Source organism: Lissotriton vulgaris, chromosome 4_1 (assembly GCF_964263255.1).
Source record: "Lissotriton vulgaris chromosome 4_1, aLisVul1.2, whole genome shotgun sequence".
Taxonomy (NCBI): domain Eukaryota; kingdom Metazoa; phylum Chordata; class Amphibia; order Caudata; family Salamandridae; genus Lissotriton; species Lissotriton vulgaris.
In genome coordinates, this window is record NC_141691.1 from 1,782,287,100 (window position 1) to 1,782,303,348 (window position 16,249).

Genomic DNA, 16,249 nt, shown 5'->3' on the forward strand with positions numbered 1-16,249 from the left:
AAAAAGTAGTAAACGGAGATTAAGCACCGCACTGAGTCTTGTCCAAAGACACTGCTTGTTTTTTTCCTTTCATTTAAAAAAAAAAGTGAATTTATTATCCATGCTTTCTTTTACAAAGTAGAAAAGAGAGCGATGCAAAAAGGGCCTGGAGAAATTTGGAGCAAATCTGACCAATAATATATTGTATACATAAAACTGTCAGCTAGCCAGAGATATTTCCTCAAGCCTTATGAAGCATACTCGACTTTCTTTGGAAATCAAGGACCTGCCTGCAAATGAACCACTGGTCTGGCAACACTGATCAACCAAACAAGACCACCTTCCAAGTAGATAAACGCTTTGGGTGAGGCACAGAGAACAGAAAATAGCAGGCACACGGACAGCGGGGGGGGGGCGGTCGGGCAGGCACTTTGGACAGCGGGGGGGTCAGGCAGGCACATGGACAGCGGGAGGGGGTGAGGGCGTGCATACGGACAGCGGGAGGGGGGGCGGGCAGGACACACAAGACGGGATACACAATACGAGCGGAAAAGGCACGGACAGCGGGAGTGGGAGGCGGGCATGCAACATAAGACGGGAAACATACAAAGTGAAAACACATTTATAAACAAAATGCTCCTTATCTGATCGCTTTGTGGGAACTCAAATCTTGCAGCCAACTCCAACAACAAACACTTGTAAAAAGAAGAAAACAGGCAGACTCGGAAAAAAAAAATTACACACACCCACCGCCGCGATGACGATCAGAAGTGGGTGGAGAGGGAAAAAATCGCGGGAACGCCCCCGAATCTGGTCCAGCCTTGACGGACAGATCCGGCTCCCAATGGCTAGCCTCCATTTATGGAGCTAGCCAATGGGAGCCGGGGGACGTTCCTGAAGCCAATATGGTAAACAATAGATTTCGCCTGCGCGAACTGCTTGCGCAGATCGCCAGGTCGAAACCTAAAAATGGTCTGACCAATCTAGGGGCAAGGCCTGTTGGCATTGTAGCTGGGGGAGACTGGAGAAAATAGGGTCCAGAAGGTGTCCCTTGTTGTGGGTGGGACCTGAATTCCATAAAGTAAGATTCATGGCAGCAAGGTCGTGAATTAAATTTGTGCCTGGTTTATTAGTAGGATCATCGAAATGAATGTTTAGGTCTCCTAGAATGGATAGATGGTTATAGTTCACTCTTACTGTAGCAATCCAGTCCACTAGTTGAGTGGCCCAGGGCAGCATAGGGCCGGGTGGGCGGTAGATGAGAAGGCCAGTGAAAGTGAAGGTCGGATGAAGTTGGAGTTTAAAAAGAGCAACCTCACTGGTGGGGAGAGAGACGGGCTCCAGAGTGCATTGTAGCGTTTTTCTAAAAATGACTGCAATCCCGCCTCCAATACCGGAAATTCAGTCTTGGTGAATGATGGAATAGTTGGACGGTAAGGCTTCGGCGATGTCTGGGCCAGAGCTGGCCGCCTCAGGAGTTCAAAGTATCTAATGACGCTCGTAGGTCAGCGCCTTAAAGACGGCAGTTAGGGGGCGTGGCCTAGAAAAGGGGGCGTGGGCTTCGGGCTCGCAAGCAAGCAATGACGGCAAAGGACTTTTTCGTCCCGCTGCAGCGCTGAACTCCGCTGCGAGGGTGCCTGGAAGGAGTAGCAGAGGAGAGCCACAGAACAAAGTGCAGGTAAAAACACAACAGAAGTACTGTGACACTCAAATATTAAAATTAGCAACAGATTGTCGGCTCCCGGCTTTCCGCCTCAGGTGTTCAAAGGGCTAGCCTCTCTCCTATCTAGCCAGGCCAACATTTTACCCGCTTTGTCTCCCACATCATATATTTTATGCTTTGTCGCTGAAGTCTATCCACTGTCTGCTTTTGTAGGTAGTCCCCGTGTTGCTGTTGTCTGAGGTGTAGGGTGTGCGCCTTATCCTGCGACGGGTCCACTGAGTGGTCTGTGTCGGCTGCTTGCAATGCTATTTATAACTCTAACAGTTCCTTCTGTTTTGCCCATTTGTGACCTGTAATGGAAGCAATTGCCTGTTCCCTAAGAACCGTTTTGTATGCCTCCCACACTATTGACGGCGATGAAACCGATGTCGTGTTTTCCGTAAAGAAATGCTTTGTGGTACTATGGAGCTCTTTTTTAATGGCTGAAACATTGAGATAGCCAGGGTAAATGGGGTGTATGCGCCGATAGGACTTCTGCCGACAGGAGAGGGTTAACAATACCGGGGAATGATCTGAGATGCCCCTGGGCTTGATTTCTACCTCTTCAACGTTTAAGAGTTTAGCGCCTAGCATCATAAAGTAATCTAATAGGGAAAAACTGTTATGGACTGTGAAGTAGTACGTGTATTGACTAGCTGTAGGGTGTGTGTGTCTCCAGACATCTACTAGCCCCATTGCCTCTATGAAGTCTCGGAAACGGGAGGGTCCGGGCATTTGGGATCGAGCCGGGAACTTATCTATGGTGGTGTCCAGTATTGCGTTAAAGTCCCCCCCCAATGACAAGGTCTCCCTCTGGCAGGGTGAGAAGGAACTCTTAGCGCTGGGAATGCCACTGAGTGAAGTGCCGGGGGATGTATACTGATACAATATTAAGGAGTTTGCCCTCCCACTGGCCCTGCAGTGCCGCAAACCTTCCCTGTTCGTCCGTCCTATTCTGCAGAACTATTAATGGGGATGTTTTCCTTACCAGGATCCCTGTCCCCCTGGATCCCGAGGAGAACTCTGAATACACTGCCATTTTATAGCCCCATCTATCTAATGCCTTACATGCCGCCCCGTGAGGTGTGTTTCCTGTAATAACGCTAACGCGATGCCTGGCGTTTTAGAGCCTGCAATACCAGTCCCCTCTTTATCTTATCACCCAGCCCTCTCACGTTCCACGTCAGAACCTTCAGGGGGGCTACTGGGGCCTCCTGTGTTGCAGTCTGGGCGCCGTCAGATTGTGAGTTCAATGCCATGAGTGTAGTGTGTATGTATCAGGAACTGCTGCCCACCCAGCTCAAGTAAGGACCTGCCATTCCATCGAGTCTCCGATTTACTATCAGTCCCCGTACAAACAAAAACATCTTAAAACAAATACCAAACTTCCCTCCCTGCTATTCTCCCCTCCCCCCCCTGCCTCTCTGCTCAACGGACTTACAACTGCCCGCCACCCCAACTCAGCAGAGTGCTTCTTCCCAACACCAACCATAGTACTTGCTTGATGGGGGTAAAGAGCCCAGAGGAGGTTCCAGTCCTTCCACCTCTCCAGGGCCGACGTCAGTCCAGTGTCCAAGGCGGCACTGCCACAGCTTTACAGGTATGGAATTTTCTTCAGGAATCCCATGTGGGCCAGCAGGTTTACCCTTGCCCGTTCTCCTCTACTTCTGACCTCGGCGAGCGGTCTGTTTCTTGGCTTTGCATTGCTTGGTTGTCTGGTTTGTCTGCTGCCTCTCGGCGTTGGCGGTCCCTGTCACCGCGGCAGGGTTTCTCCAACCGTCACCACCCTTCAAGCCAGTCATAGGCCGCTTCCGGAGTATCAAAAAAACACGTCTTGCCTTCAGCCACCACCCTAACCTGCGCAGGAAACTGCATTGAATTGGTTAATTCTTGGGCACGCAATTCTTTTTTCACTTCTAGAAAACTCCGTCTGCATCGGGAGACCGCTGCTGTGTAATCCGGGAAAAAGGCCACCGGCGAATTGTGGATCTTGATCGGTGGTGAGACTCTTGCCGTTTGCAATATGGCGTCCCTATCTCTAAAATTGAAGAGCCTAGCGAGCACCGGTCTAGGGGGGCGCTCCCGGTTTTGATTTTCCGCCCGGGACCCTATGTGCCCTTTCCACTGAGAAAAAACTGGATAGTCCTTTGGGTTGTAGCCGCGTTTTCACCAGTTATTCAGCATAAAGGTCCATAGCTTGGGCCCCTTCACTTTCTGGTATGCCAAGAATGCGCACGTTGTTCCTTCGTGAGCGCCCTTCTTGATCATCAATCTTCTCCATCAGCTGTTTGTTTTCTGCTTCAAGTCTGGAGATTGCTCTCTGTATCTCCACTGTATCCGTTACTAAGGATTTGGTGACTATCTCGACTTCCTTCACCCTGTCCGCCATTTTGTGGATGTCTGCACGGAGCAGAGCAACGTCTGTCAATATCGTTCCCACCGTGGCCTGGACACTCGAAATTTATTTATTTATTTATTTATTTATTTAATTTCTTGTATAGCGCAAGAATCGACCCCGTTCGGGGTATCTCCGCGCTTTTGCTCGCAAGATGGCCAAGGAGGGGTGTTACAAATGAGCTGTAGGTTATGGGCTGATAGTTCAGTTATTCTTCCAGGAACAGGTTGGTTTTTAATTTTTTCCTGAAGGCGGAGTGGTTGGAGATTTGCCTGATGCAGAAAGGTAAGTTGTTCCATAGGGTGGGCCCTACCAGAGAGAAAGCTCGGCCACCTTGTCTGGTTTTTTTTACAAGAGGAGTTTTTATCAGCAGTTGATTGCTTGACCATAGCGCTCTGTCTGGTTTGTAAAGGGGTAGCTTTTGGGTCAGATAGTTGGGGGCTTTCCCGAACAAGCATTTGTGGACAATGCAACAGATTTTAAATTTGATGCGTTGTCGTATTGGCAGCCAATGAAGTTCTCTCAGCAGAGGCTTGGAGAGGGTTCTGGGGGGGGCATTCAAAATCAGTCTTGCCGCTGTATTTTGGACTACCTGTAAGCGGTTTATGGCATCCTCGTTGGCTTGTATCAGGAGCCCGTTACAGTAGTCAATTCTACTTATCACCATTGTCTGCACAAGGGTCTTTCTGTAGTTGTCTGGTAAGTATGGGAAGACTCGTCTTAACAGACCAATGGTGTGGAAGCATGCCCCAGCGACTGCATTCACATGTTCCTTCAGGGTCAAATTTTGATCTAACTTCACCCCCAGATTCTTTACTGTTAGTTTTGGGGTGGGTACTGGTCCCAGATCTAGGGGCCACCAATCAGGGGACCATAGTATGGAAGCTTTACCAAAGAGCATTACTTCCGTCTTTCCAACGTTGCATTGGAGACGGTTGGAAGCCATCCAGTTGGAGATAGCCCTCATGCCTTCAGCAAAATTATCCCTAACATTAGAGTTTAGGGAATGGAAAGGGTAGAGGAGTTGGGTGTCGTCAGCGTAAGACACCGGGGTGAATCCGTATTTCCTCACAATCTCAGCAAGGGGGGCCACGTACACATTGAACAATGTGGGGCTTAGGCATGAGCCCTGTGGCACCCCCTTCGTGAGCACCCTTGAGGAGGAACGATAGGGTCCCAGACTGACGGATTGTGAGCGCCCGGACAGAAAACTCTCCAACCAAGAGAGGGCCTGTCCTCCAATGCCTACTCCCTTTAGACGGCTCACGAGGATCTTATGGGACACAGTATCAAAGGCGGCCGACAGGTCTAACAGCACCAGAATCATTGAGCCTCCTCTATCCTGTGACATCTTGATGTTATCGGTCACGGAGAGGAGTGCAGATTCGGTGCTGTAGTTGGGCCTGAACCCAGATTGTGAGTGGTCCAGGCCCCCTTTCGCCTCTATGAAACTGGACAGATGGGTGTTGACATGCTTCTCGGCCAGTTTACTCAGGAGGGGCAGCAGAGAGATAGGACGGAGGTTGGAGAGCTCTGTCCAAGGGGAGGTGGAGTTTTTTCGTATGGGATTCACCACTGCCTCTTTCCATTGCTGAGGGAGTTTACCTTCTTTGTAGGAGAGGTTCAAAACTTTTTGGATGACGGGGCAGAGAGCTGTGCTCAGAGTGTTCATCACTCTAGGGGGGAGATGGTCAAGGGGAGACCCTGTTTTTATTTTGTTTAATAAGGATTTTATGTCATCCTCAGAGATTTCTGGGATGTCAGTGAAGGTCTCAGTATTAGTTTGTGAGCAGAGGGCGGTAGGAGTCTCTATAGTATTGGGGTGTTTGACCAGTATTTTATTGTAGATGGTGTCGATTTTGTCTTCAAAGAATTGTGAGATCCTATTACACAGCTCCTGAGAAAAGGTGTCAGGGCTTTCGCATGCTGTGGGGTTAGTAAAACTTCTCAGGATTTTATATAATTCTCTGGTCGAGTTGTCTACTTCATCTATTTGAGATTGAAGGCTGGTTTTCCTTGCCTTTTTTATGTTTTTGTAATAGGAGGAAACAGCTTGTTGATAGAGCTCCTTGCTTTCACTGGAGTGATTCTTCCTCCATAGTTTTTCTAGCTTTCTGCACTTTTGTTTTTCTATTTTTAACGCTTCAGTGTACCAAGTTTCCTTTTTATTATTAGTCGATGGTTGTTTGACCAATTTTTGTGGGGCTAGGAGGTTAATGGTATCAAGGAGGGTAATGCTGAGTTTGGCAAGGGCCGACTCAGTGTTGTCAGAGTCAGAGAGAGTCGGTATGTTCCAGGTTTCTGCGAATGCCTCTGGAGTGATCTTGTGCCATGATCTACGTTTGGTACTCAGAGTAGCAGAAGGGTCGGAAGGTTTAGTTAGCTGCATGAAGGAAAATTCCAGCATGCTATGGTCAGACCAGTGTACAGATCTAGGGGGATGGCAGTGTATAGACGGGTCATTGGAAAAAATGAGATCTAGAGTATGGCCGCCCCTGTGGGTAGGACCACTGTTCCGCAGGTGTAGATCTAGGAGGGCGAGGTCTGCTAGGAGAAGCTTGGTGTCAGGGTCCTCTGGTATGTCAGCGTGGAAATTAAAGTCTCCAAGTAAAATAAAATGTTCTCTAGCTTTCATATGTGGAGCAAGTGTTTCAGTTAGAGTTAGTGAAAAGCTGGTGTCGGGGCCAGGAGGTCGGTAGACTAAGGCACCCTTCCAGTGGTGCTTATTTCCAGTGTTTATTTTAAAGATCATTATCTCCATGGAAGGAAGTAAGGCTTGTTCTAATATGGTGATACGGAGGCTGTCTTTGTATATTATGGCGGTGCCGCCGCCTGTTTTTATCGGGCGGTCTTGTCTCAGGATTTTGTATCCTGAAGGAACTCCTACCGTGACAGTTGGGATGGTATGAGGCTTTAACCAAGTTTCCGTTAGGAAGCATATTTCCGTTTTGAGGCTAAGGATAGTATCCCATATTTCGGTACAATGACGCGGGAGTGATCGAACATTTAATAGGAAGCTTTTCCAGCCTTTCGTTACTGGCTTGGGAGTTAGTGGAGACCCAGGTATTATAGTGTTAAAAGTGGCTTGGAAGCCACACTGACAGCAGGAAAAAGGTCCTTCTGGACAGGGCCAGCCACTGTCTGCACATCGGTGGCGACCCTGAGGGCGGAGAGTTCGTAGGAATTGTGAAGAGTACCTGATGTAAGAATCTTTGGGTGTGGCCATGTCAGAGGAGGAATGGAGGGAAGTAGGAGCAGGGTGGGTGGCCCCTGGCCCCGTCCAGTCGCGGACGGGCGCAGACGGGCCACTCTTTGGCCACTCTTTGGCTAGTCTTTGGCTAGTCTTCGGCGTTGTCTTCGGCTCTCCTGCGCGCGATCGCTGCGCGCTCAGGAGGGGGCGAGGGCTAAATAGCCCCATCAGCCCTGGCCGCTAGAGCGCTAACCGCTCGGCGAGACCGGAAGTGGTGTCCTCCCAAGGGCTGTCATAATGTCTTCCAAAGTTACTTTTTTTGCCCCGTCTCCATCCGACCCCCTACCCGAGGACGTGCGTCCCTCCGGGAGTGGCGGAAAGCTTTATCGGAGGCATATTTGTCTAGTTTGGCTTGTGCGGACTGATTCCTTGAGCCCCTGCCCGACAGGTCTTATTCACCAGCTGAGTGCGTACTTATTCCGGATGTTGTGCGTCGTGCCGCGGGGTACAGGTTCTGCGACTTATTCAAGCGTTGATGTCCTTACGCGTGTATGCTCGGGGGAGTGTTTCCACAATTTATGGAAGCACCACTGCCACTGCACCCCTGGGACCTCGAAATCCGCGTCCGAACTCCGCAACTGGCGTGACTTCTGGGTTGTTCCAGACCTCCCTGTAACCGCAGTAGTGCGACTTTGACCTCACTGATCCGCCCCCGGGGCCTCCTCCTGTCTAATTACAGTCACTGCGCGGGCTGCGGTGCCCACTCTCTTCCCACCACACAGGGTGGGGGGGATGGGATTCAGGAGGGGACAATCATCCGTGACATCTACTCTGTTGCTGCCAAGTATGTTGGTCCCTCACCGGTCAAGCTGGCTGCAATCACGGCTTTTCACTGCTCGGGTTTTGGTTATGACCCCCCTCCGAGGCCTCTGCATATGATACTCGTATGGTGCTCGTGGAACCCCCAGGGAGAGACCCAGGCTCCGCAGGACCCTCCGGCGCAGTGCGTGTGTTGTGGAGCCGGGTTACACTTGCCCCGTTCCGTCGCCTCTCTGTCTCCGCTACGGGCCTCTATTTACTATGGTCCCCGGGCTTCTGCCAGGATATTAGGCCGCTACTGGCCATGCTCGATTTCTGCACGGGGAGGGATTCAGGAGGGGGAAATAGTTTGTGGCACCCACTCTGTTGCTGCAAAGTATATTGGTCCCTCACCGGTCAGGCCGACTGCAATCCCGACTCTCCACTGCTCGGGTTTTGGTTGTTTCTCCCTCCGAGGCCTCTTCACGTTGCTGCCGCACCCCTGCGATACGTTCCATGCCGCTGGTGGTCGCGGAGCCCCCAGGGAGAGATCCAGGCTCTGCAAGACACGCCGGTGCAATGCGTGTGTTGTGGCGTCGGGTGACACTTGCCCCGTTCCGTCGCCTCTCTGTCTCGGTTACGGGCTGCTATTGACTGTGGTCCCCGGCTTCTGCCCGGACTTTAGGCCGCCACTGGCCCGCTCGATTTCTGCCGCTCCCCACCGTCAGATTTTTCTCGGAGTGCCGCTGCTTAGCACCGCCTGGTCCCGGACCTCCGTTCCGGCCCTTGGAGCTTCTTAGGTCACTGGATAAGTGTGTGGATTGTTGCAAAGGGCTTCACCGTCCCCAGAGCTCTTCGACTATGCAGCCATCTTGCTTGGCTGTTAGCCACGCCCCCCTCATCAACCATGTTTATTCAATTAGCCAAATGCATTTTTTAAAGCTGTTTATGCTTATTTTATCTCAAGCACCTTTTAAGTCAAGTCACAGAAGGACCTTAGCTTGCTTCTTACCTTTTTGCACAGCTTTTGATCCCATGCACCGGTGTACTCTTGTTGGCTCTCAAAATGTTCTTACTTGTTTAAATAAATTCGGCAATTTGCATCTGTGAGCTACAGCTGTCTGCCATAAAATACCTTTTCCGGGCAAATTGGTGCTTAGGATTTAGGCATCATTCTTTCTAAAAGTGTTGCCAGCAGTCTTTCTTTTTGTGATTTTTTTTTCTCTGTACCACACAGCACTCTAAAGAGGAGCAGAAGCTTTACCGGCTGGATCCTAAGTGAACCCTTAGGTTCTACTTTGATATGATTAAGGTGAACTGGGTGGACGACCACCACTTTGGTGGATTCGCCAGTACAAAGAAGGGAAGCGTTGTCCAGGAACAGGCCTTGTCTAGATGAATCGTCCTGTGCATGGTCCTGTGCTACAGGATGTCCCGGAAGAGGTCATCAAATTACCTTACAGCTCTCTCCAGCAAGGCGAAGGCTGCAACAATTGCCTTGCCTGGTGGTAATATCTGCCAGACCAGCACATGGGCTTTCATCTGTACCTTAACCAGATACTACTCTCTCACTCCTCCTACCTACAGGGAGTGGCATTTTTCCAGTTCGGTCCTCCAATACTTCGAGGAGTGAATTCCCTTCCCCAGACCCACCGCTTTGGTGCAGGTCCTGCTTTGGTATTGATTCAAAAGGTGAAGAATCGGCGATTAGAAGTATACTTCAGAGGAACAAGTTCCTTACCTTTGGTAATGTTCTTTCTGGTGGGTATGCTGCCTAGCTAGAGACTCCTCACTGCCCACCCTTCTCCGTCTTCTGCAGAGTGGACTTCTGTTAAGTCATAATGTTCCAATTTAGTTTAAGCACACTGTCTTACCCAATTTCACCTCAGTCACCTTCCATCTGAGAACGTGGACATCACTTGTGAAACTGATGTCAGCAAATTGAAGTCTCGCCTACCTGTGGTCCCATGTTGTCACTTCTGGTGCCAAAATCACTGAGGATCCCGATGGCATCACCTGCTGACATGCTGGATCTGGTGCATGAACAATTCCCGGATCCAGTTTGGAGGCAGGGAAGTCAAACCGTGAGGAAGTTGTGATTAGAGTATTCAACAGAGAGAACGTTACTAAACTCAATATATTAGCCTGGAAAACGAAAACCTCTATATGCAGTGCTGTAAGGAGTGGTTAGAAATAAGAAGCACTTACTTTAGTGGTTTTTAAATAAATAACTATACAAAAGCTCAAGAAGGAATATATTACAGCATTTGTGAGCCACTCTCAGTTTATATCGTCTGACCCAATAATGTGTAGTTATAGTCGGAAATGTAAAACAACATGTTGCAGAATGCAATATGCTGTTTGCTAAAAAGCAGGACAAGGTAAAGTTGTCAAAAATGACATTGTACTACTTGGCAAAAATGGAAAGTGCATGCAGAAAAATCACTTGTAACAGAATGTTTTAAGCATCTGTAGCTGTAGATTTCATGCTTACACACTCCTTGAGAATTAAAAAAAAGTGATGGGTAGCATGCTTTAATTAGCCCATTGGTAATTACTGTAGGCCGCATCTTAGTCCATCTTTTTTTGCCCTCCACATCACTTAAGACAAGACCCAGTCATATGAAAAATCATCTTTAGACATAAGAAACACTGCATTCATTTCACCCCTTCCTGTCTTTTCAGTAGGGTTTAGCTTGATTCCAGAGGAACAGTGAGCGCTGGACCTACTTTTGGGCATACCTGTTGCACTTCTAACATTGCACTATGGAATGCAAAGAAGTGATGGGTGGAGTGCTTGAACTCATTTCTGCCACTGTTAATTTTTAGGGCCGCATCCCAGTCCAATTTGTTTTGCCCCCTAGAGGTTGAATTCAAATAAAGTTACCATGCATGGGTATCTAAGCCCTGATATATATTAGCTTTAATAACATGTAAAAACCGAGATAAAAACTACTGCGCTTTCATAGACCTGGTTAAAGTGCATTCTATACAGTACTGACCAATAATTAAAAACTATGCCCAATAAAATATGGCAATCCTAGGGTCGGTTCAATGCATGATCAAATTTTTTGCTTTGCAGTAAGGCTTCTGTTGAGAAACTCGCAACCCTGAAAGCTTATCAAAGGTGAAGACAACATTTGCAGATATATCAGATCTGGCCACACTTTTGCAAAATGACAATGTTTTAAGAGTGGTAGGATGCATTTTATCCAAAGATCATTATAAAATCTGCAGAAAAACATAAAGTGTAAAAGATCTTGGTCTGAGAAATCATCACAAGAGCAGGGCTTTAGGGCCCCTGGCTTAGAAAACCCTTGGAGATCGTGAGACACTAGGGAATACAATTAAACCTAAATCTGGTTAAAAGAAAGCGGAGTGTACATTTTTTATATAAGACCAAAAAGGTTGTTCTAGGGTCCCAGGACTCGAAATTAATTATTGACGTATCATGGGTTTTTTAAGTTCACTATTTTCCCTTTCCACCATCCTCTTGGCTAGAAATTGCATTTTAATTACTTTTAACTCACCAAGGTGCACCTGTCTGGGATGTGTAAAAAGCTCAGGACGCCCTGTATTCGCGAACTGCTGTGAGGTGTAACCCAGCCAAGGAATGTCAGCAGCCCTATCAAGCCTCATGCAATCTTCTAAAACAAATTGGTTCAGGGTAGGAGTGGGGTTAGACCATATTTTTAACCACCATATTAAAGGGGCCACTGCTATGCGAGCAGAAATGTAACCCTGCTCTACTTCTTCATGCACCATAAAAGATGTGTTGCTGGGGGGGTACAGATAAAAGGTTTCCGTAGGAATTTATTTTCAACCCCCTATAAATCGCTGGCCTCCTTATAGCCCCATACCTCGTTGCCATACTTGGCTATTGGAATACATTTCCCATTATAGACCTTCAGTAGTGGTCATAATGGTTTGCTCCCCAGTCTCCTTGCAAAATCCATAGTCACTCCTGCCGATCTAGACAAGGTGTTTTATTTAGTAATCGCTGAGCTACCCATGACCTTGTTTCGTCAAACAAAATGCCCAAATAAGGAAATGTAGCAACATTTGTCAGTTCTCTACCTTTGCATAAAAGCCTACGCTTGTCACGCTTTGTTGCCAGATGACATTATGTGGGACTTAAAGAATGTAATGGAGCGGTCAAGTGAAACCATAAAATCAATAAAAATGTTTACAAGTCCTTGCAGACCCATTGGTGTTCTTGCGAGTAAAACTAAATTGTCTGCATATAAGAGAGCAGGGAGATGTTTAGAGCCTGCTCTAGGGATTCCTTTTCTATCAGATGACAGGGCAGCCCCCAGATTGTATATATAAACGGTAAAAAAGACAGGGGCCAAGATGCATCCCTGGCTCACCCATCACTTAACATCCCAGGATTCTGCAAGTGAACCATTTTCATTGTATCTGGCCGAGGGAGTCAAATTTAGGTGGGACCAGTGCAGGAAATCATTCAAAATGGCAGGCTTTACTAGGGGTTTTTTAAAATTATTATTTAAAATAGCTTATTGCGATTGCGTTTTAGGTTGTGCACCTGTGTGGATAGTTTTGCTAGCTCTTTGTAGCCTGCCAAGTTTTTGGACCCTATACAAGAGGAACATCAGAGTTGGAATCAGAAGTGTTCTTCTGAGATGTAGGTAAGGGTTCTGAGTGCACTACCTACTACGAGCAAACCGCTTTCTTCCCAGAGTGACTCAAATTGATGTGTTGGTTTGGGAGTACTGCTTAACACCATTTCTGTCAAGTAAATCCATATAATCTCTTCTGGATAGAATACATTAACATAATGAAAGGTAAAAGGGGTAGATGGAACAAATGCTGAATGCCAGGCAAATCAAAGGTATGGCTCACCTTTTCTTCTTGCAAATCAGAGAAAAAAGGGCCTCATATTTGACACAGAAGATGAAAAACAGTGTATTCTTAAAAGTGAAACTGCTTATGTGCAAAGATATAAAAGTGAGTTGATGGTGCCCACCCACACATGAGTATTTCTCCCACATCATCGTATTTGTCAAGATTCAGGGTAGAATTAGGTTCACTGTTATTTGAGGGCCACAAATTACATTCCTTTTGTATTGTGTCAAAGCACAGTGAGGCATGCTGGAATCCAAAGAAACAATGTGAAACACCTTATTTGGGACTGTTTTGCGTGTTTGAGAGTCAGAAATAAGTTCAATCTGTTAAATGTGATTCAGTCGTGTTGGTACTGCTCCTAAAACGGTCTCTGTGTATGTTAATGTGTTCGCATTATGGGCATAGCCATTTTAGATCTCTTTTCTAAGGGTGGTCTAGCCTTTCTTTCCCTTATCTCTACATTATGTCAAATCTCATATATGTTTTCCCAATTGTAAGGGACCTTCTCAGGCCTTTTGAGCTGAACTGTTACTGTTGGAGCAGAACTATGACTGATTTGCACAACTGGTTTCTGTCTCAAAGTAACACAGTGGGCAAAAATATATGAACTAAATAACACAAGTTCTATATCAAAACAAACAGCTAGTGGGAAAATGCACTCAATAAATTATCTGCATAAATGGGGAAAAAAAATCTGGTATTTCCCCTGTTCTTCCAGGAGTGACTTTGTGATCCGTCACATCGCAATTAGGAGAGCCCCTTTGTTGGTTTTAGAGCCAGTAAGCCTTCCCTGGTGCCACTGAAACAGAAGCTTTGCATTCTGACTGATTAAAGAAAGTGGGCTATTCTGAATTGGGCCAAGGTGACCAATTCCACGGAGGTCTTCCACGGAATTCCATTATTATGCAGTGATATCCATTTAAGTGATACCCAGATATGGCAACGTGCCTGAAAAAAAAGTTTTAGAACCACTTTGCCATACAAATTTCGGATTTTTGTTCTAGAAGATGACCTATACCAAACATTTTAAGAGGATTACAAGATGTCACCAGGATTATCTTAATATGTATACCCAGCCACTCACTTGTTTTATAATGTATTTGACGGGTTCCAGCACATAGGCAGACAGTGCAGAAGACTGCAGAGTTGTATTGTGATGCTGATTGCACTCTGTATGCATTTGAAGTGTACTAGTGCTGACCACTAGTGCTTCCTAGCGTTGGCTCGCTTAATGTTAGCACAGTGGCCACCTCATTTTAGCACAGTTGTCTGTTCTTGGATGATGGGAGTGCTGATTTAAAGAAGCATGTGAGTGCTGAGGTAGGTGTGCAGACCTCAGTGGAGATCCAAAGTGAGGTTGTAAAAAAGGCAAACATTTGGGGACTTTATAGTAGGTTACAAAGGTGCAATAGTGTTTTTGGTATCCTGTCTTTTGAAAAGGGGCATTATAAAGAATATATGTGTTGACTTCAGATAGCCATGCAAAACTTTTTATTTGAAATTTTATAAGTTGAAGAAATATTTATTTTTAAATTTGCATTGATCAGCACCATAACCTGTTGTAAACGTACCATTTAAATGTGCATGATTGCCAACTACATTAACGTAGTAAAGCCTACATAGTGACTCAATGTAAAGACCTTCCAAAGATATTTCTGAGACAAAAAATCAACTTGCTGTTTGTTCTTCATTTTAAATCATACTATTTCACAGCTTTGAATTCCCTTTTTCAATGCGAAATGGTCATAACGAATGTTCTTGTTTTATTTTAGGGCACAGTTAGCGGTGTACTGCTTGTGACACCAAATAATATAATGTTCGATCCTCATAAAACTGATCCCCTGGTACAAGCGAATGGCTGTGAGGAATATGGGATTATGTGTCCAATGGAAGAAGTGACATCTGCTGCCATGTACAAAGAAATTGTGGATGACAAAATAAAGGATTCATTTCCAATGTAAGATGGAGTGTTTTCAGAAATCTTGTGTTGATTAATAATTTAAAAATGTGCTCTTGCTTAAAATCTCACTACACTCCAGATGTTACACCGACCTCTGGCGCTGCGGCTAGGGCAACTGACTCCGGAATCTGGGGATCACGGTTTGATCCCCGGCACCGGCGGCAGATTAACCCAGCACCATGTGACACTGGGCAATAGCTTGCTTAATCTTCTCGACGGCCCCCAGCGCCTAGAGACTCTTACGGGTGATTGTGCGCTTTACAAATGTGTATTATTATTATTATTATTATTATTTACTCAGAATAAAAGTCCATAATAGAGGGCACAATCCTTAAAAACACAATACTAGTAAAAGATATAAGCATGCCAGATTAAAACAATTCGATTCTCACTTTAAGGGTACATAGCGGTTTGTACAATTCATGATGTGTGGGCACAACTTGCATAACAGTAAAAATGCATAAGTCATCGTCCTGAGATTATTGTAGCATGTCCATCCAAAATTTTATCACAAAAAATATTCCAGCAACATCGGCATAGATTTTTTTTTAAACGGGAGTAAAATAACATTAAAAAAATTATTAAAATTCAGACCAGCCATGAATCGTATACGACGCATAAAATACATTTGTTACAATCCTGAGGTTACAATCGTCAGGAGGCTAACCTTTTGTTCCTCACCCTCCATATGTCCAGCAAAAAGCTAGAAACGGCAAAAAAATAAGTTGTCTTACATCAGTTATAAGTACACGGAATTCTATACCCCAAATTGCGACTAAGTGGTAAAATACATTTTCTTCTATTGCCGATATATGAAGGTAAAACGATTAGTACTTGGAAAATGGTTTCAGATGCTTCAGGGCAAAAGGGACAGTTCCTGTCAGTTATATTGGATGTATGTAACCATTTGGCCATAACTGACCATAGAGACAGGGGTCACAAACCCAAATTTCATGTAGAGTGTTTTGGCTTGAGGTTTTTCAATCTCATCAATGTGTCCTTCTGCAGTGTAGCTATCTCTGTGTACTAGGAAGGCAGTAGAGAGGGATCCCAATCTAGCAGTACCCAATGTTGAGTTCTCAATGTACTGACAGTAAAGATACTTTAGTGCCGCTCGAGGCTAGAGACACTGTTTGCCTGCCGCCAGAGAGACAGGAGACCTTGCCGTTTTCCACACGGACTTTGGGACCACGGTGAGGAGATTTGCACGGGCATGTAGCGGGACTGCGAGGACCAGGGGGCCAAGTACCAGCTCATCGGCCGCACCTGGGTTCTCTTCTCGCTCCGCCCCTTTGCCCTTATCAGCGCCTCGCGGCCCCTGCTTCGCGGGGGCCGCTCGAGGCTAGAGACCATGTTTGC

The 16,249-nt window shown here is 46.4% G+C and overlaps 1 protein-coding gene across 5 annotated transcripts in view; it reads left to right on the forward strand.

Moving 5' to 3' along the window:
• Nucleotides 1-16,249, forward strand: part of OXR1 (oxidation resistance 1) — a 1,826,889-nt gene that overhangs the window by 1,363,710 nt on the left and 446,930 nt on the right. For all 5 annotated transcript variants that reach the window (XM_086966107.1, XM_086966110.1, XM_086966106.1 and 2 more), the window contains one exon: nucleotides 14,703-14,887. In XM_086966107.1, coding sequence (XP_086822233.1) covers nucleotides 14,703-14,887 — 185 coding nt within the window. The remainder of the gene's footprint in view (nucleotides 1-14,702; nucleotides 14,888-16,249) is intronic.